At 35.0% G+C, this 21289-nt stretch overlaps 2 protein-coding genes across 2 annotated transcripts in view; one reads left to right on the top strand and one right to left on the bottom strand.

Annotated features, from left to right (window-relative positions):
* Nos (Nitric oxide synthase) overlaps positions 1-21289 on the bottom strand; it is a 124697-nt gene that overhangs the window by 81133 nt on the left and 22275 nt on the right. The window lies entirely within an intron of this gene.
* On the top strand, positions 3282-6107 carry LOC140753258 (uncharacterized). Its single transcript, XM_073087738.1, has 3 exons — positions 3282-3839; positions 4173-4304; positions 5190-6107. Exons 1-3 carry the CDS (start codon positions 3573-3575, stop codon positions 6039-6041), a joined length of 1251 nt encoding a protein of 416 aa, XP_072943839.1. The 5' UTR covers positions 3282-3572; the 3' UTR covers positions 6042-6107.

Here is a 21289-nt window from a genome sequence, read left to right on the forward strand (position 1 = left end):
AAGGCGCTGGTCCAGATAACTTACCTGCGGTATTCATAGCCAAATGTGCCGAGCCTCTCTCATTACCAGTTTGCATCATTTACAACAAATCCCTTCAAGCCGGAATCTTTCCAGATTTATGGAAGAGAGCAAGAATTGTACCAATTTATAAAAAAGGTGGCTGTAATAATATATCCAATTATCGGCCTATCTCAATAATATCCATTTTGCCTAAAATGTTTGAATCCCTTTTACACCCTCTTTTCCTCCGACACGTGCAACAAGCTATATCAGAGGAACAACATGGTTTCATGGTTTCCAGATCTACTGTGACTAACCTAGCTAACTTCTTTACGTTCGTCTCTAGTTCCGTCGACTCGGGCATTCAGGTTGATACTGTATATACAGACTTTTCTAAAGCATTTGATAAGGTCAATCACTCACTACTTATAAAGAAGCTTTCAAATTTTGGATTTGGAGGATCGTTGCTGTCATGGCTATCCTCTTACCTAGAGAGTAGATCATCACAGGTGGTAGTTAAGGGCTACATGTCATCGCCGTACTATGCTACATCAGGAGTCCCACAGGGATCTATTCTAGGACCCCTCCTTTTCAACATTTTTCTCAATGACGTTACTAACTGCATGCGTAACTCTAAGTACTTTATATTTGCTGATGACCTTAAGATCGCAAAACAAATAAAATCTGAAAAGGATGCCAAAGCTCTCCAAGACGACGTTAATAGATTATCGGACTGGTGCAGTAACAATGGAATGCTCCTTAATCCTGATAAGTGCTCATTTATTAAATTCACTAGAAACCTTAAATCATTTGATATGGCATACCAAATAAATGGTGTTAAACTCCAACAACAACAGACTATACGTGATTTAGGCGTAACATTTGACTCCAAATTAAATTTTATCAATCATGTCGAAAACATATGTAAATCTGCTCGAAGTATGTTAGGCTTCTTATTCAGGAACTCCAAGGAATTTAAGAACATAAACACCAGAAAGCTACTATTTACTACTCTCGTTAGAAGTAAACTCGAATACTGCTCTGTTATTTGGAACCCTACCTACCAAATTCATAAGGACCGTATTGAGTCTATACAAAGGCGCTTTACTTCTTTCTATTTCCACGGATCAAATAAACGAGAACCGTACAGCAATCGTCTCCAAAATTTTAATCTTATGATGCTGTCGGACAGACGCAAAATGCATGACCTGACATTTTTATTTAAGCAATTAAATAGCATCCTCGACAATTCTAACCTACTACATCACTTCTCACTCGCTGTTCCAAATAATTTACCACGGTATCCAAGACCTATACTTACCCATAGAATATACAAAACTAACTTAGGACGTAATTCTCTCATTCCTAGACTGTGTAAATTGCTACAAGAGTTTTTAAGCAAGGACGACACCTTAGACATCTTTCACGATAAACTTGCAGTGTTTAAAAATAAAATCTATAGGGTTTTGAACCCAAATTATTATAAAATCTAAGCACGTATGTAAAGTAATATCATAATATTTATAATATGTACAAACACTAACTTTTTTTTTTTATTTTTTTTAAATCACAATTATATATATGTATATCATAAGTGCATCGCCATCATAAATATCATATTTATTATATATGTTATTCATGCCATATACTCATTGCTATAGTACATATTTCCATTTAATAATGCATAACATTCATATATATTTATTATCTATAAACATCAATTTCCTATTTTTTAGTAAGATTCTTGTTAATGCACCTTTAATTGCTACGCATGTTGTGTTCATACGTAACTAAAGTTACAAAAAGACTAACTTTAAGACTTAGATCTGTAAGAACTGTTGTATTTTGTAATTTTGTGTATGATCCTTAAATAAATAAATAAATAAATAAAAAAAAAAAAAAAAAAAAAAAAAAAAAAAAATATATATATATATATATCGATGGTTGTCAATTTCATTTTTTATTTATTATTGGGGTTAGGTTTCGAAAGTTCCCACTTCTAGCGGCACTTCCTGAGTGCAACCCGTTGATTTTTTTTATTTTATACATAATTAGCTGACCCGGCAAACTTCGTATCGCCTCAAAATCTATTTATCAAATATATTTCATATAAAATATAGCCTATGTTACTTGTGGATAAAGTAGCTTTCGAATGGTGAAAGAATTTTTAAAATCGGTCCAGTAGTTTTTGAGCCTATTCATTACAATCAAACAAACAAACAAAGTTTTCCTCTTTATAATATGTATGCATGTCTTATTCTTTGATACCATATGTGATGACGTTCAGAAAATATAAGATATTTAACGATATTTTAGCAGCCTTTTTTAGTCATATTAACTAGTTCATATTACATAAAACTATGAATCCGAAATTAAAACTCAACTACACTACTCGCCGGTGGTAGAGAAAGACCCTTTTGTAGTAAATCCACTAAGTTACATATTGCGCTGAATGCTATGGCTCAGGCAGTTACCCTGTACCTCCTCATTCGACGTTACTCTCACATAATGAGAATTTACTACCCTATGACTTCCTCGTTGTAATAAAACTAAAACACCATTGTTGCATAGAACTGAAATTAGTTTAAGGACATTTGCACTCGTAATCGAGGTGATGCTTAGAAATTATTTTAGGATATTATCCAAATTAATTGAAAGTGTCAGTGATAATCTTGTTCATGTAACTTATTAATTTCTTATTTATTTAATCATTGAATTCAGATGAAATGAATAAGGTAATAAATCAATTGTAATAAATTGTTACTATAATAATAAAATACTTAATTTTCTTAATAATTTTTAATAATAAAGCTTCAATATTTGTAAGTAACGTATAGAAAAAATTAAAAAGACACGTTTCACTAATATGTATAATTTTGTTTTATTTTAAAATTTCTTATAGATATCGACTTTATTATCGATATTACTCTTTGTTCCTACTAATGAATTAATTACTTCTATTAAAGTATATTATGCGTTAGGTACCCAAATGTGATTCAAATATTTATTTCTGAGCAGTTTTAATTAAAACTCATAATAATCTTAATGTATTCACATATGTATTTCGCACAAAATATGTAACTTTAAGATTTAAGAAACAAACAACAATACAATCCAAGAGATAGTACGTTGGTTAAGAACTAAATTGCTCCATTTGTTTCAGGCCCGGCGGGTTGTGTACAATGCCTTACTTCCACTGCAAAAAACAAGAAGCCTATTAGCCTACGGCGTAGCACTTTTGCTACGTATCAACACACGAGAGATAGTTTGTTTTCCTAAATTGGCTTAAAGCGGCTACACACGACCCTAAAATCACTAGCAATATCGCGACAGTGGTGGGGAGGACCCTAGATCGTATCATAAATCGCCTAGTGTGTAGGCAAATCGTACCCGATTTTTTTCGTCCCTAAATCGCTACGGGCGAGCTCACGATTCAGGGACGATTATCGGCTCAGGGAGCGTTGTCAGGACGTGTGTAGCGAAATCAGGACTGATTTTTGCGCAGTCTGCGCTCGAGCGCTGCAGCGATACGACGTGCTTGCGGTTACTATTGTCGCCGCGGGCGTTACGACATGCTTACGGCTACTATTTTTTATTTCGAAAATATGGCGAAGGAAAATGAGCGAGAAGCGTGGACAAAAGTCATTGATTTATTTAAAGATTTACCATATTTGTGGGACAAAAAACAAAAAGACTATTTCAACCGCGACATGAGACAGGAGGCATTCAAAATGCTAGTGCAAATTTTTAATGAAGAGATCGGCAGAGATACGTCGCTGGCTGACTTCAAGAAAAAACTTGAGAATATGCGTACTACGTATGGAAGAGAGCTGAAGAAGGTAAGATCATGTAGAATATTATGAGCCTATAACCCTCTTTTGGCGGGAAAATGAGAAAAAGACAAATATCTCGTGATTGAGAAGGAAATGAAAAATTGCTTTTTTTTTCGTTTTGTTGCTTCATTTAATATTATAAAACTTTGTAAAATGTATTAAAACAATGTAAATACAATTACCCAGTCGATGAATAGAGCACTTTGCTAAAATTCCTTCTCAATCACGAGATATTTGTCTTTTTCTCATTTTCCCGCCAAAAGAGGGTTATACGCTCTTAAATAGAGCTACCTACTTTAAGCTCACGCTTTTTGGCACATCTCAATTCACGTGTTTCAGGTGAATGCTTCCAAGCAAACAGGATCGGGGTCCAATGACATCTATGTACCAGCCTTATGGTATTACCCCCTCTTCCAATTCCTAGAGGGGACGACGGAGCCATGCCGACCTGGAACGGATACTTTGGATGAGGTAAGAAAAAAATATATGCAATTTATAAACTAATGTTTTATTTGTCAGATACACATACACACTAAATTTATGTAGGAACTACTCTCAACATATCCTCCTGAAAAGAAACTCTGCCGTGTCCATTGAAATAAGTTGTAAATTTATTTCGCACGTTGTTGCCTTCATTATTGCGCTCTTTTTCACTGATTTGCGCTAGAGATACAAGTCCTGTGGTTTCTTCCCGCCAGTCACCATAACGAAAAGTAGAATCATTGATATTTTCAGCATCGACACATGTTTTTGTGATATAATTTTTTGACTTTGTTCTTAAATAATTATGTAAGGCACAACAAGCGAGCACAATTTTGTCGACATTATCAATGTGCACACTTATTCTTTGACGAAATATCCTAAAACGTGCTGCTAAAATTCCAAACGCGTTTTCAACTACTCTCCTTGCTCGTGATAATCTGTAGTTGAAAATCCTTTTCTCGTGAGTTATGTTCTTAAATGGGTATGGCTTCATAATGTGTCTATTAATGCCGAATGCTGAGTCTCCCAAAAACGTGTAGGGCACTGAAATATTTGTGCCCTGTAACGTACACGATGGTGGTAGATGTAACTTATCTGTCATTAATTTATTATACAGTGATGTATGAGTTATGACACCGCCATCAGAGACGCTTCCGTTAATGCCAGTATGTATATACATAAACTCATAATTTGCATTTACTACGGCGAACAGAACTGTACTAAAAAAGCCTTTATAGTTATAGAATAACGTGCCACTCCTCGGTGGCTTTTCTATGGATATATGTTTCCCATCTATTGCACCAACACAGTGATCGAATTGCCACTTGTCTTCAAACATTTTAGCATTATCTTTCCATTCACTTTGCGTTGCAGGCATCTGAAACAGAAAGTAAAGGGAACGTTACGTCACCAGATATATCAGCATCGACATCATCGACACAAATTATAAATACAGAAATATATGATAAAGAGGGGCCCGCGGACTCTGGAAAAAGTTCACAGCCCAGGAAGCAGAAAATGTCCATACAAAGTAAACAAGAAAAACTGCTGGATGCTGCTCAGACACTGATGACTCGACAAGATGATGATTGGGAGATAATAGGAAAGTCAATAGGCGTTCAATTAAAAAACCTGAGTACCCATCAACAAGTGATTGCCCAAAAAATTATCAATGATTCCCTATTTTACGGAAAACTTGGCAAATTGACAGACGAATCTAGTATCACTTTATCTCCACAACACACAGTATTACATCCTCGCATTCCACATCGCTACTATCATTATTCCTCTGGCTCTTCGGTGACAAATTCATCACCGCAGCCATGTCAACAATATCTGGCACAACCGTCTCCTCAACCATCTCCACAATATGCGATACACCCGTCCCCTCAATCATCTACACAATTTATTATACCACAATCCCCTCAAACACCTCCACAGCATACGGTACAACCTTCTCCTCAACCACCCCAACATCATATGATGTCACAATTCCCTCAAGCATCTCCAGAGTATAACTCCACTGTACAACCATTTCTACAGTCTATCCCACAATATACATTTGAACAACCTTCTTCTGAATACGTAAATCCAACCAACGCGACACATTCATCGTCGACCGACATAGATCTTACCACTGAATTTCCAAACTGTACAAGTGACACAACAGTTCAAAGAGGAACTGGCTCAGACATGAAGGACTTTTTGATCTTTAATAAAAAATAAAATAAATAGTATTAAATACCTTGTATGTTTTTGCTTAATATAAATAAATAAAATAAAACTTTTAAATGGATGTTTTAATTATTCTATAAGAATTAAGTCTACTTACCTTAATAAAGTGTTTCAAACAATTATAGATAGCACAACATGTCTCTGGAATCATTGTTGACATAAGTTGCGGCGATATTATGGCACTGAATTTCAAATCTTCATAGCTTTGTCCAGTTGCTAGGAAACGTAAAGTAACTGTAAGTCGTTCTCTCGGACTTATGGATTCTCGCATTACGGTATCCTGTTTCTGTATAAATGGTGTCACCATATTGAGGAGCTCTTCAAAACACTCAATATCCATTCTTAAAAAGTTTCTGAAATCATCTGCTTCTAAATGTCTCATGACATTCATGTGGCTCAATTCATGGCGTTTCATTAACCAGTTTTTAACCCAGATCCTCCTTTTTCGTCTCTGGTTAGGTGGCACCGTAGTAAGTGCCAAGACAATTCCTATTTTCTGCTGTTTTGAGAGCGTCGGCTGCATTTCGGAAAAACGAGCAGTCTGTAGCACGGTCGGTTACGTACTGACAGGCAAGGACGTGTGTAGAGTAGAGACAATTTTATCGCCGATTCAGTCCCGATTTCACTATCGCGATATCGCCAGTGATTTTAGGGTCGTGTGTAGCCGCTTTTATAAGATTTAACGTAAACTGGAAAAATGTAGCCATTCTATTTAATGACATGACAGATTGTTGCTGAACGGAGCGGAACTAACTTGTTGCTTGCGTTGTAAAATTTCATAGTTAACTAGCTGACCCGGCGATCGTTGTGTTGCCATATAAATAAAAAAATGTTAAGGGTGAACAACCCTTATCACTTAGGAGTATAAAAAATAGCTATTAGGCGATTCTCAGACCTACTGAATGTATAATGTATATGTATAATACATTTTAGAGAAAATCGGTAAAGTCGTTTCGGAGGAGTACGGTAACTAAAATTGTGACACGAAAATTTTATGAAATTTTGTACAAAGACAGTCTGAGACCCGAGAAAGGACATATGATAGTTTTTATCCCGGAAATCGCACGGGAACTAGTGATGAAGTGAGAACGGGAACGATCTAAGATCGATTAATCGGAGAATCGATCTTTTGGACCAAAAAGTCGATTATTTTAATCGATATTAGAATAAAGATTGAAGGGAAGCATTGAAACGTAAATTATGCATTTGATCAAGTGATGATTTTTAGCAAAGTTTTGTCCATGAGCCCACGAAGGTTTCAGAGTTCGTAAGACCAATTTTCGCCAGATGGCGCCACTTTCATTCCAATGAAGGTACGAATTTTCATTTTTATGTATGTTAGTACGAGTATGTCATATTATTTTCTTTTAAATGCGGGCGAAGCCGCGGGCAAAAACTAGTTAGAGAATAAAACTCACAAACGTACGCGTCTATCTGAAATAGAGTTGTACCTAAGATTAGCCACAAATACTTTGCTACCCCAAGGACTAAGTTGAAATGTTTCGAATAAGCTTCTCTCCCTTCAAATTAAACCTGCTGTTACAAAATAGAATTAGGTGTGGCGGTGGTGCTTCCTCGACTCAGGCGTCGAACCACGAGAGCAAGAGCTCTACGACCTTTCAGAACTATACTTTAATTATTTTATTGTAAGTGCAATCATTGTTTGTAAAGAACAATCTCTAAAATTTGACAAGTAACTACGTACTCTAATTTCCTATTATTATAATTACCTAACAAAATAATTGTAATTTTCCAAGTTATAACGGTCAGTATACAGCTAATTTAACACTTAATACGGGTAACAATGCTTAGAACAATGTCACCGTTATTTTACACAAAACATTTTTTGTAAGCGGCGTCATTACAAACGATCCCTTCCGGCTGTTTCACGGGATGCGCTGAAGTTATTACACTCATTCGTGTTTATTTGTGTAAAGATAACAACTTACAAAAGCCACATGCTTACGTGTAGATACAATATTCACCATTATTTTTAAACGAGTACATTTAAAAGTTGGTATGACGGTCACACATTTTTTATAATAAAGAGGTAGAAAACGATACAGTCCACCTGATGGTAAGTAACCACTGCTTTCCATAGATTCTACATTAAAATACTTCTATCTAATTTTCCACCTAAGTATTACTCCTCACAGAAGTATTTTTTTATATTATTATATAGTAGTAGTAGGAGTAGCAGACGAGCATGCAGTCTACCTCCACCATGGTAAGTGGCTACTGCCGCCCATGGACATCTGTAATCAACCCCAGATAGGATTAGATATTCCTACCTAAGGTTAGCCACAGAAGTAGTAGTAAATATTATTAGTATATATCAGGCCAAGTAGTGGTGAATCTTAAAGCAGTGATAATAAAAAAGTTGATCATGGGTGGCAGTGACCATTTAACATCAGGTCGACTTTTGCTACTTCTATTAGATGAAAAAGATTACTACTACTATTTTTAAGACTGAGTTATATTATAAATGACTCATATATTATGAAATTCCTACTGAGGTATTCCCTGTACCCTTACCATGAGTTTTTACGTTTTGATAAATATGACTGTTTTGGTATTTGTTGTAATGTATGGGCAAATATGTAAACAAATACCAAAGGACATATGATAGTTTTTATCCCGGAAATCGCACGGGAACTAGTGATGGAGATCTAAGATCGATTAATCGGAGAATCGATGTTTTAGACCAAAAAGTCGATTATTTTAATCGATATTAGGATAAGGATTGAATCGTAAATTATGCATTTGATCAAGTGATGATCTTTAGCAAAGGTTTCAGAGTTGGTAAGACCAATTTTCGCTAGATGGCGCCACTTTCATTCCAATGAAGGTACGAATTTTCATTTTTATGTATGTTAGTAGGAGTAGGAGTATTTTAAACGCGGGCGAAGCCGCGGGCAAAAACTAGTTAGAGAATAAAACTTACAAACGTACGCGTAGTCTATCTGAAATAGAGTGTTACCTAAGATTAGCCACAAATACTTTGCTACCCCAAGGACTAAGTTGAAATGTTTGGAATAAGCTTCTCTCCCTTCAAATTAAACCTGCTGTTACAAAATAGAATTTGGTGTGGCGGTGGTGCCATCTTTCAAATCTTTACTTAATTACTTTATTGTAAGTGCATTTTTTGTAAAGAACAATCTTTAAAATCGACGAATATCTACGTAATCTAATTTACTATTTATACCTAATAATTACCTAACAGTATAATCGTAATTTTCCAATTTTTATAACGGTCAGTATACAGCTAATTTAACATAAGACGGGTTAAAGTACTCAGAACAATGTCACCGTTATTTTACACAAAACATTTTTTGTAAGCGGCGTCATTACAAACGATCCCTTCCGGCTGTTTCACGGGATGCGCTGAAGTTATTACACTCATTCGTGTTTATTTGTGTAAAGATAACAACTTACAAAAGCCACATGCTTACGTGTAGATACAATATTCACCATTATTTTTAAACGAGTACATTTAAAAGTTGGTATGACGGTCACACATTTTTTATAATAAAAAGGTAGAAAACGATACAGTCCACCTGATGGTAAGTAACCACTGCTTTCCATAGATTCTACATTAAAATACTTCTATCTAATTTTCCACCTAAGTATTTCTCCTCACAGAAGTAGTGGTGAATCTTAAAGCAATGATAATTAAAAAAGTGGATCATGGGTGGCAGTGACCATTTAACATCAGGTCGACTTTTGCTACTTCTATTAGATGAAAAAGTTTATTAATATTATTTTCAAGACTGAGTTATATTGTAAATGACTCATATATAATGAAATTCCTACTAAGGTATTCCCTGTACCCTTACCATGAGTTTTTACGTTTTGACAAATATGACTGTGTTGGTATTTGTTGTAATGTATGGTCAAATATGTAAACAAATACCAAAACAGTCATATTTGTCAAAACTTAAAAACTCATGGTAAGGGTACTGAGCGCTATGACATAGGGCTCGTCAAGAACGGTACAAAAAGAGCTTCCTTTACAGCCGGCGATGCATTGACGACTCGTCTGTTGTTGCAAACAGTAGGCGACAGTCACTGCTTTCCACCAGGTAGCCCGTCTGCCTTATCGTTAGGTTAGGTTAGTTATATATTGTCCCTGTAGTTTCGGGACCAGAATAGGGCTACGGTATCCCCTACCTGTCGTAAGAGGCGACTAAAAGGGGGCTTCCGGGGTTGCGGGTGGCAAGAGTGAGAGCTCGAACCGCCCAGCCAGCGGCCCCGGGAAGGACGGCGGTATGTGTGGTCGCATACCGTCGTACGCACCAGACGGTGTGGCGAGCGCCAAGCTCACTTGGGCGGAGCCCGACGGGGCAACGCGCTAAGCGGGCTCCAGTTGCGTTCCTTTGGAGATCCCGGAGCCCTCTACGCAGTGCCGAAGACGGCCACCGGGGGGGTTTTAGTGCGGTAAGAATCCCACATAACCCTACGTCGCTCCCACGACACCGAGTACCTTTTGCAAGGTTTCCCCCTCGTAAGCAAATAAAAAAGGTTAGTTACGTATTAAAAAACGATCTAAATATCTTATATTTGGGGAACTGAAATCGAAATATTCGAAGTGTATAGCCAGTGATTACATATGGCGCGGCAACGTTGTATTTCACTGCGAGATTTATGCGTAATCTCGAAATCACTCAGAAAACTACGTTTGATATTCCTCTACGTGATCGAATCCGTAACAAGATAATCCCTAGAGGATCGATTGTTGACACCGAAAATAGTTAAAGCCATTGTGATATTGTTGTTTCAATACACTATTTCATCCATGATTGATTGGCTCAAAAATAAAAATATAGTGCCAGCGTTTTATTATTTTTCCTCGAATCAGGTACTCATGCCTGATAGAGCCAGTATGGTTCAACCGGGGAGGTGATACTCTCACATCTATTTCTAACGCGATTCAGTTCTACTTTTCAGTTTCGGTTGAAGGATGAGAATTCCGACTAACTTAAATTAGAGGGGAATATGTCCTCAGAAGTGGCAACACGTCTGTGATTGTCTTAATATAAGATACCTATTCCATAGCCGCAGATTCCAGACACAGCAGTGATAGCCTAGTGGTTAAGAAACTCGGCCTCTCGATCGAGGGGTCCGAGGTTCAAATCCCAGGCACGCTCCTCTGATTGTTCATAGTAATGTGCGTATTAAAAGTTAATTATCACTTGCTAAACGGTGAAGGAAAACATCGTGAGGAAATCTGCATACCTGAGAGATTTATACAAAGAAGTCAAAGGTATGTGAAGTCTACCAATACGCACTTGGCCAGCGGGGTGGACTATGGCCTAATCCTTCTCAATATGAAAGGAGACCCGTGCCCAGCAGTGGGACAGCAATGGGTTGTTGATGACCTATTCCATACAGTATTGGTTATACATATGCAAAGGCAGAGTGACCTAATACTATGGATGAAATGCTCATTTACTACGTCAATCACATAAAAGTATTAGTTATTAAGATAAAGTGTTCTTGTAACTTTGTGAAATATATATATATATAATATATAATATTATTATTTTAATTACATTATATGAAATCAAAAGTAAATGATCCGTTATAAAGTAAAACTTGCGGGAATTCAATCCTAACCAATACGAGTAATCATAACATACTGACATACAAATAATTTTACAGCATTTGCTTGTTTATCTACCTGTTTCTCAAATTAAATTCTTGATTAGCCGTCAAATGAAATGTCGTCATCAACTAAGTACTTAAGTAACGTATGACTTAAGCACGGCGACAATTTGAGCTAATTGACGTAATTAAACTGCTTTCATTAAACCGAATGTGCCTGTACTAATTGAAGGTACTATTTCCCTTCTGCTCATTGCTCTGCCCTTTGCAGTCCACGTTATATTGTAATTATGGTAGAATACTTCTTCAACTTTAATAAATGTTAGGTATTTAAGTATTTTGTCCCTGTAGTTCCGGGGCCAGAATAGGGCTACGGTATCCCCTGCTTGTCGTGAGAGGTGGCTAAAAGGGGCTTCCAGGGTTGCGGGCGGCAAGAGTGGGAGCTCGAACCGCCCAGCCAGTGGCCCCGGGAAGGACGGCGGTATGTGTGGTCGCATACCGTCGTGCCCACCAGACAGTATGGCGAACGTCACGCTCACCTGGGCGGAGCCCGATGGGGCAACGCGCTAAGAGGACTCCGGTTGCGTTCCCGGAGTCCTCTACGCAGCACCGAGGACGGCCACCGGGGGGGTTTTAGTGCGGTAAGAATCCCAAATAACGCCGTGCCGCTTCCACGGCATAGGATACCTTTCGAAGGTTTCGCCCTCGTAAACAAAAAAAAAGGTATTTAAGTATAAAGTTGACTACGGTATACACACAATGAAAGATCATGACTAATTTCAGATTTTTTATAAGACTAGCGATATGTATGTGTACTATCATGCATGTATCGTAATCGTATCTTCATCGTAGCAGCTCCTTCTAACTTTCAAAATTATGTACTTATTAATAAAATCAGTAAAAACTCGTTAAATAATAGATACTTAATATTGTGTATAGAACTTAAAATTTAATACACACGATCTTTTTGAAAACAAATTTTAACCGAATGTTACCATCACATTACACTTATTCAGGTACACATCACTTTATTTTCTACTTATTGGTAATTTATGTGACTTATTAAATATTTTCTCTATTTTAATTTTTTGGAGTTCATACCTGAGAAGTTTATGGTACCAAAGTAATCGTACCAGCTTTTATACTGTTTTATAAAGCTAACATAAATAAACTCTTATACCGGGCGGTGTTAACAAAAGTTAAGCGTTAAAAGGTCTATAAAATAAATAATAAAGCAGGAAAGCCAAACGTTCCCCGTTAAATCCTATTTTACGTCCCAAAGAGCCAAAATAAGCCTTTGAAGCCCAATTTCGTTCAAAGCTATCAAAAAGCTAGCTAATATGATCAAGTTAGCTGATTACAAAAAATCTATGTGATGAAGCTGATTTTCTAAAATGTCGCATTTTCAATGTCGTTGTAGATTTAACATATTTAGTATTATGATAAAGATTTAGTCAACTGGACTTAATTGTGATTACAAATTGGACCTCATAATCGCATGCATGATGGTAGATCAAGGTTACTCCCACGAAAACTAAATCGAACGGTTTTTCCATATTGCTTATCTCGTTTATACTCTACAACGTTGTAATAACAATTGGTTACTTTTTATTTAAAGAAAATTTAATTTTGGTAAAATGTATATAATAAATCGATCCTATATTAATTTTGCTTCAGGTTCGTTAACAAAAATATTGGTTTAGAAACAATACTATAGATATAGAACGTAAGAAACAATTCGATTTTAAAAATTTCAAATAAATAAAAACATTGATGTTGGTATAGTAATGTAGAATTATAGTGTTACGACAATACTGAATAGTGTGAACAAAACAGTTAGTTTTGATGTTTGCAAACATCACAGGTGCACAAACCAACCACAGTATAAAAATAGACGATGTTTGCACAAGAATCTCGAACCGCCCGAGTTTGTACAGGACGAAAGTACAAACATTGACCGTTTTCACGCCGTTACACTAGAGCTAAATCGTAACAATTTGTTCTGTTATCATAGACTAATATTTTAATTAGGTTTTTTAGTGACTTCGTCCACATAAACTGCAATCTTTGAATATACAGACTGTTATTCGTAGATTATTCTACTTCTAAATATGATGTTTCTCACGAGCTTTTTATTTATGCACCGCAAATAAATTCTGGAAATTTAGAATTTTGCGAGCTTTCAAAACCATCTATTGTACCAGAATATTATTATTACACATATATAGGTATGTATTTATGATTAATTGCATAAATTTATTGTTTTCATTATTGTTGAAATATTAACAAAAATGTGTAAACCATAGCCATTTGCAAATACATAAGAATTTTTTATCTTAAAAAAATGCGCAAATTTAAAAAAGTCGTGAAAAAATCGAGTACCTAAGGTAAAGTCACCCAATGCCGAGGGGTTCTGAAATTGGCACCAAATTCCGTGGTATTTACAAAAACGGCTTTTATAAACTATTTACAAAATCATTTTTACTGAAAGGTATGTTATTTAATAGATAATTTATCTCTCTATCGTCATATGGCTACCGTAATAGTATTATGTGTATGGTTTTTTAAATAATCGCATAGTTTTGCATTAGTGCCTCCATCAAACGCATGCTTCATACATTTTGGGCCTCTTGCACGTGAATGTCACGATTTCTCAAATAGTGATTTTTTCAATAAATATGCATGTGTGGGATAGTGTTTCAATGAAAACATTATATTGATTATATATGGAATCGATAACATTTAAATATTTTGCTTATTTCTTAACAGATAATAGTAAAAATAAGTTTAAAAATACAGCGGCATTAGGTGCCAAATATTTTGGGCTGTCCCTAAAACCGAGGTATACCACGGAATAGCAATTTCATAGACTTGTATTTAATTTCAATTTTTGTAGTTGTTTTTATGAATAAGCACGTCTTGCTTCGAATTTGATAAATTTAATACTCAATTAATATCGAAATCATTTTCCGAGGTACAGCATTGTACTGCATTGCCTAATTATATAATATCAAAGATGACCTATTTATGTACTTTCCTAATTTCTTCTATGGGACAACTAAGGAGAGAAAATGAAGTTTATCCAGATATCAATGGAATATTGAATAAGTATTGTATATTATTATATACATATTTCAATAAAGCATCTTTCTGCCTCTAAATTGTGTAAAAGTCTGTTATTATTTAATAATCGGAATTTGGAAACGTGATTTTTAGTTATGAAACGCTATTCCGATGTATATAAATCGGAATTAGGTTATATGGGCACATTAATCCGCGGCATAGCCGCAAAATACTATACAGGGTGTTTAAAGTTTTCATCGGTTTTTAAGAACACATATATCGTTTGTATCAGTAATTCACTTAATCCTAATTAATGAAGAATTAACATTGTCATACGATTTTAATAGCTATTTAAATAAGAACTAGAACATTTTACGACGTTTTCATTTGATTAAATTACTCAAAACGAAATAATTCTATAAACCTGATGACGATATTCCATATTATTATTATTTCTGGTGTACGATAATAAACCCTAGTATAAAGTACACGAAGAAGAATGCCCAAAATTGTATTGCAGATACACGAATCTACTGCAGTTTAAAAAATACATGATATACCTACATTAGTAAAATTAACCAGTCAAGAAACTATACTGTAAAAAAGTTTTATTTCGGCAGCTTCCCTTTAATCATAGCTAAGAACACTTTTGATAAAGCTACTCTTTTAATAATAAAAAAAAAAAAAATAAAAATTTAAACTAAATTCAATAAATAACATTTATTTTTATACACCATGTAGCAGTCGTTCTATCTCTTTCACTCCCTTATTTTGTATACTCGGAATTAGGAGCCAAATACATCGGTATAAGGATTTTTACATCGGAATTAGGGTTTTCTGACTTGGTTCATATTTATTTTAAATACACATTTAAATCAATATTTAATCTAAAATGTCGAGTCTATTTCAAGAGTACAGATAATGAAGCTTCTGATAAAATTATCTAATTCCTTATTAAGCCGTAGTAAATGCTTAATATCTGACGCTCTTTCTAGTTTTGGTGAAAATACCGCGGAAATAGGTGACTTTACCTTACCTATCGATTACCATTGAGTTAAACATTGGGTACCAAGAATGGTACAATAATAGATCCATTATTATGATTATGGTAACGAAAATAGCTTTAATTTTGGTAATTCAGTGAATATAACCACAAAGTTTAATATAAAAGCATACTTGATTGCTATTAGATTAACGTTTTAGGGTTCAGTATCCGTATGAAAACGGCACCCTTTTTCTAAGTCTCCGCTGTCTGTAGATTTGTCTGCCTGTTACAGGAAGATATTGAACCGCAACAGATGGACACTTGAAAAATTTGACAGAGTATGTATAACGGTGGTCACTATAGCCACAAAATTAAAATAAATGGGGTCGCTTTTAAACCTCTGTTTTTCGGCGTTTTTCCACTAAATCTATTAAACCGTAATAGCTAAACAGTTGAAGTCTTGAATAATGCATTTACTTATATGGGTGTTGTAATAACAAATACTAAAATAATAAAAAATATGGTACGGAACCCTCCGTGTATGAGTTCAACTCGCACTTCGCTAATCATTCCGTCATTATGTATGAATGCTTTTGTTGAAATTGAACTTCCTTCTCACCTTCGCTTATCGAGACACCTATTACGAACATCGAAACAGTACAAAAGCATGAATATCATACAAAAAGCATTTGTTCAAAAACATATTCAGTGTCAGTTTTCGTACCTGCGGGCGCATCCGGTGCATTATGACTTTCACAGCAACCCTCGGGGCTAAACGTAATACAGTCATATCGCTGGGAATTGCATCAGGTTTTATATGTTTACTAGATCAAGCTTGCAACCTTGTCGTTTATGGAAATACTGCGGGACTGTTTATTTTCCAAAATACACAGAACATATTAAAGTCTAGTAAATAACTGTACAGGTTGTTCCATACATTGATAAGGCCTTATAGCGCACTACTTATAGTAGACATTACTATATACAGGAACCTTTGCTGTTATTTTGAAGCAAGAAATCATCTAATCTTAGTTTTACATTATTACGGAAGGTTGTAGAAACAGCCTCGAATATAGCACACGAGCATGCAATTCACTGATGGTAAGTAGCCACTGCAGCCCATTGGCATCTTTAACCAATCAATATTATAGAACTAAACACAAGAATGCTTTATTCTTAAAATATACAGGTTTGGCGTTTGGTACCTTCCCGGTTGAGGAATTCGTGTAACATCCTTAAAAAGATACCTTAATGTCTATACTTAGCAAGTTTAAATGATATAGCCTTGATTTTCTCATTCTCGAATAACGTAAACGTTATTAACCCAATTATGTCATTTTATTTACACACTACATTTAATTTAAAAACACCATTTTGGACTAACAGGTATTCGAATCATATTACTATGTCACATTTCGCAGTCACAGCTTACAACGTATGTTTCGCAGTTTTCACCTCGCAAAATAAATATATCATTTATCAATGCTCCATAGCCTCCATAAGTTCATATTCCCCTTTGAATATTATAAAACAAATTTTAAGTGGGTTCTGTTGGCAATTGCATATAAATCCACGTTCAATCGACAATATTCGACGTTTATTGTGAGAGGCAATAGACCAGCGAACTCCATTTTATTAGAATTTACTCGTCGCCGGTTTTCGAATGCTAATGCCGAGAAATATGAATGCTAGGTTATGTTCAGAATGCAGAACTTTCACGAGGTTGATACCGTATTTTATTTTTATATCTTTCAAAATTTATGAGATTTTTATAGCATTATAGTATAAAGATATACCAATGAAGACGATTACATTTCTGATGCCAGTATCGATACCAAAAATCTATCATCAAACAAAAATTTAAAGTCGTTAAAGTAAATTTTCTTATGAACTTAGGTGTAACTATCTAATACATTAAACTAACTTAACATCGTTTCCATGCCATGTTTTTTCTATCACTCAAAATATCGTACAGCCTAATATTTACTGAATACTTCACTATCAATATTTTATTTTTGTCTTACTTCATTCATAATATCCTGAATACAAAACCTATCTGTTTTATTATTCGGTTCTGTTACCAAGCATAACTCGTAACTTTCAACACTTTGTAACGATTGTGCCATTATTAATCAACTTCAACAAAACAGCTAAACCAAGACTTATGAATAGGAAATGAGCAGCTTGAAATGTAGAACAACAATGAGAAAACCGACTCTTGAACGAGAGAAATTTAACTTGAAATTAAAACCTCAACAAGTCACTTACACATTTATCCATACATAATAAATCAGGAAACTTTTGCAAGTTACAAAACATTTAGCAGGGTGAGATAGGCTCTAAAGTTACGCTTTTTGGTGTCTACATGTATATTTCATAAGAAATTCAAAAAGATTGGTTAAACTTCTTTCAAGTTTAAGAAGAACCGTTTAAAATATTATGCTATATACTAATAATTTTATAAGGTAAATAAAGATAGACTTAAGAAAAGTAATGACTTTGTTAATGATTCTCGGTTAAATTTATATTACTAGTAGTACCTTGTTCTAGTAGTTTCTATTATCACTTAAAGATATATTATTAATTAAAGATGTTAAGTAATTTTAAAAGAATATTACAACAATGGGCATATTTCCACATCCATAATATTTTGAGAATAACAATGTTACAAATGACATATCCCGTGTAAATCACTCCAATGTTTCCCAAAATAATTGTTTAAATACAAAAATACGCCAAATCATGGCAATAAGTAAGCATTTTAATATCGCGACAGTAAATTTCTATAAAGACGTATGTACGAGTATAGAATAGAATAGAATAGAATAGAATAGAGTAGAGTAGAGTAGAGTAGAGTAGAGTAGAGTAGAGTAGAGTAGAGTAGAGTAGAGTAGAGTAGAGTAGAGTAGAGTAGAGTAGAGTAGAGTAGAGTAGAGTAGAGTAGAGTAGAGTAGAGTAGAGTAGAGTAGAGTAGAGTAGAGTAGAGTAGAGTAGAGTAGAGTAGAGTAGAGTAGAGTAGAGTAGAGTAGAGTAGAGTAGAGTAGAGTAGAGTAGAGTAGAGTAGAGTAGAGTAGAGTAGAGTAGAGTAGAGTAGAGTAGAGTAGAGTAGAGTAGAGTAGAGTAGAGTAGAGTAGAGTAGAGTAGAGTAGAGTAGAGTAGAGTAGAGTAGAGTAGAGTAGAGTAGAGTAGAGTAGAGTAGAGTAGAGTAGAGTAGAGTAGAGTAGAGTAGAGTAGAGTAGAGTAGAGTAGAGTAGAGTAGAGTAGAGTAGAGTAGAGTAGAGTAGAGTAGAGTAGAGTAGAGTAGAGTAGAGTAGAGTAGAGTAGAGTAGAGTAGAGTAGAGTAGAGTAGAGTAGAGTAGAGTAGAGTAGAGTAGAGTAGAGTAGAGTAGAGTAGAGTAGAGTAGAGTAGAGTAGAGTAGAGTACAGTAGAGTAGAGTAGAGTAGAGTAGAGTAGAGTAGAGTAGAGTAGAGTAGAATAAAGTAGAGTAGAGTAGAATAGAATAGAATATACACTTTATTGCACACTTACAGTAGAATTTAACAATATTATTTATTAAGGTTAAAACAGTATGCAATAATATATGAATATTATAGAATTTATCTCACACGCATATATATGTAATTTAGTTAAATTCTGCTCACTTTTACCGAACAAGTAGAATCCAGTTAAACGTAACGGCAAGACACGTCCAACCTTGATTGGATTCATGAAACCCGGTCATTATTACCCCAAAACTCAAATTGAATTTAAATCAAGAATTAGCCCCGGCTCAATTATAAACAAAATACTCGAGACAACTAAAGACATGACGAGACTGGAAATGACGTCCAAGAACAATCAAAATTTGCTATGTAAAGAGCGTGGCAATAATTCCAAAGCTTTGTTACGAGAAGTCAGGGAGCGTTTTTCTTCCCTTTCCGCGTCAGACACGGAACTGCAACACATAATAATCTTATATATAAAATTCTCGTGTCACAATGTTAGTAACCGTACTCCTCCGAAACGGCTTTAGCGATTTTCACCAAATTTTATATGCATATTCAGTAGGTCTGAGAATCGACTACTATCTATTTTTCATACCCCTAAGTGGTAAGCATTGTCCACCCATAACATTTTTTTTATTTATATGGCAACGTAACGTTTGCTAAGTCAGCTAGTTTAATATGAAAATGTCGGTGAATAACAATTGCCATATTCACTGCGCGATTGAGAGACATTTGAAATGTAGTATGGACGCGAAATGTTACACACGAATAGCCAACTTTTATGCAATAACAGCTATCCTTAACGAACACAATATCGGCACGCATTTTTCTGCTATATACTTCTTAGGGTTTCATGGAAAAAATTCGACATAAGATCAATAGGTATAGCAAACCGTCCTGGTAGCGTACACTACTCTTTTTACATTTCTCAGAACCGAATAACCTAAAAGAGAACAGTAGATATTATTGACGACCACAACCCTCACCTACTACGACTACTCATTCATAAAGAAACGATGATAAAGAAGCAGTAAGAAGAACTAATAAAGCCATTGGTAACCAGAGATACCTCACCACCTTGTAATTGAAGGAAGCCATTAAACGGCTTAAACGGCTGACAATTCTGTCAGCCATTTATTGGCTGACATGGTATTATTTACGCGGAACAATGCGCAGTTAAGTGGTGCTAAAACACGAAATCGAAAAAAAAGTGAGGATAAATATCGTTTCATTCGTAAATGATCCCAAAAACTATATAATTTTATTATTTTTCGAACACGAAAACAGATGACAGTGACAATTTCAATTGTCAAAACTGGTTACATTTTCCAGTTAGGAGTGAGTAATTTTAATAATCTATGAAAGAAACGATGATAAAAAAGCAGAAAGAAGAACTAATAGAACACTTCGTAAAGTTAAAACTCTTTAAATTGCCGTAAACATTCAATCACTCGTGATCAATATAATTATGATCAATATATCCATATATTATTCCTAAATCAAAAAATATTCTTAACACAATTGACAGACATTGCCAGAAAGCGAGTATAGTCAACATTTACTGGTTTCATTGTTTGCGAATAGAGATATTGAATCCAGCATATTGATATAGGTAATCCGTTACGCTGCGGTGATCGCGACTCTGCAAACATAATAAATTATGTTTGTACTCGTGTGTTCCGTGATTAGTTACATTGTCAAAACCTTATTAAATGGTCTAATAATTAATTGTTTGTGCTGATTTTAGAACTTTAACAACTGATACTTTAACAGAGTCAGCAGGTTTAAATGTAAATAAGCGCACTATAAACTAAGTGATTATTTGGCAGATAAAACGGTGTGGTATGAAGTAGCTCCAGCTCCACATGTTCCGTTAGGTTAAGTTTATCATTGTAGGTAACATATTTTATAAAAATGTGTGTGTGGGGTTTCTTTCGCCGCTTCTTTTCCATAACGAAACACCTTCTGAAGTGGCGGTAGATATATTGACGTTAAAAAAAAAGCGTTCTGCAAAGAATCTACTTTGAATAAAGTATTTTTGATTTATTCCCCTTATTTACAGCCCCACACTAGGATTCATGCATAGACAAATACACAAACA

This window comes from Epargyreus clarus, unplaced genomic scaffold (genome assembly GCF_041222505.1).
Source record: "Epargyreus clarus isolate Ecla_fem2 unplaced genomic scaffold, WU_Ecla_fem_2.2 ptg000026l, whole genome shotgun sequence".
Taxonomy (NCBI): domain Eukaryota; kingdom Metazoa; phylum Arthropoda; class Insecta; order Lepidoptera; family Hesperiidae; genus Epargyreus; species Epargyreus clarus.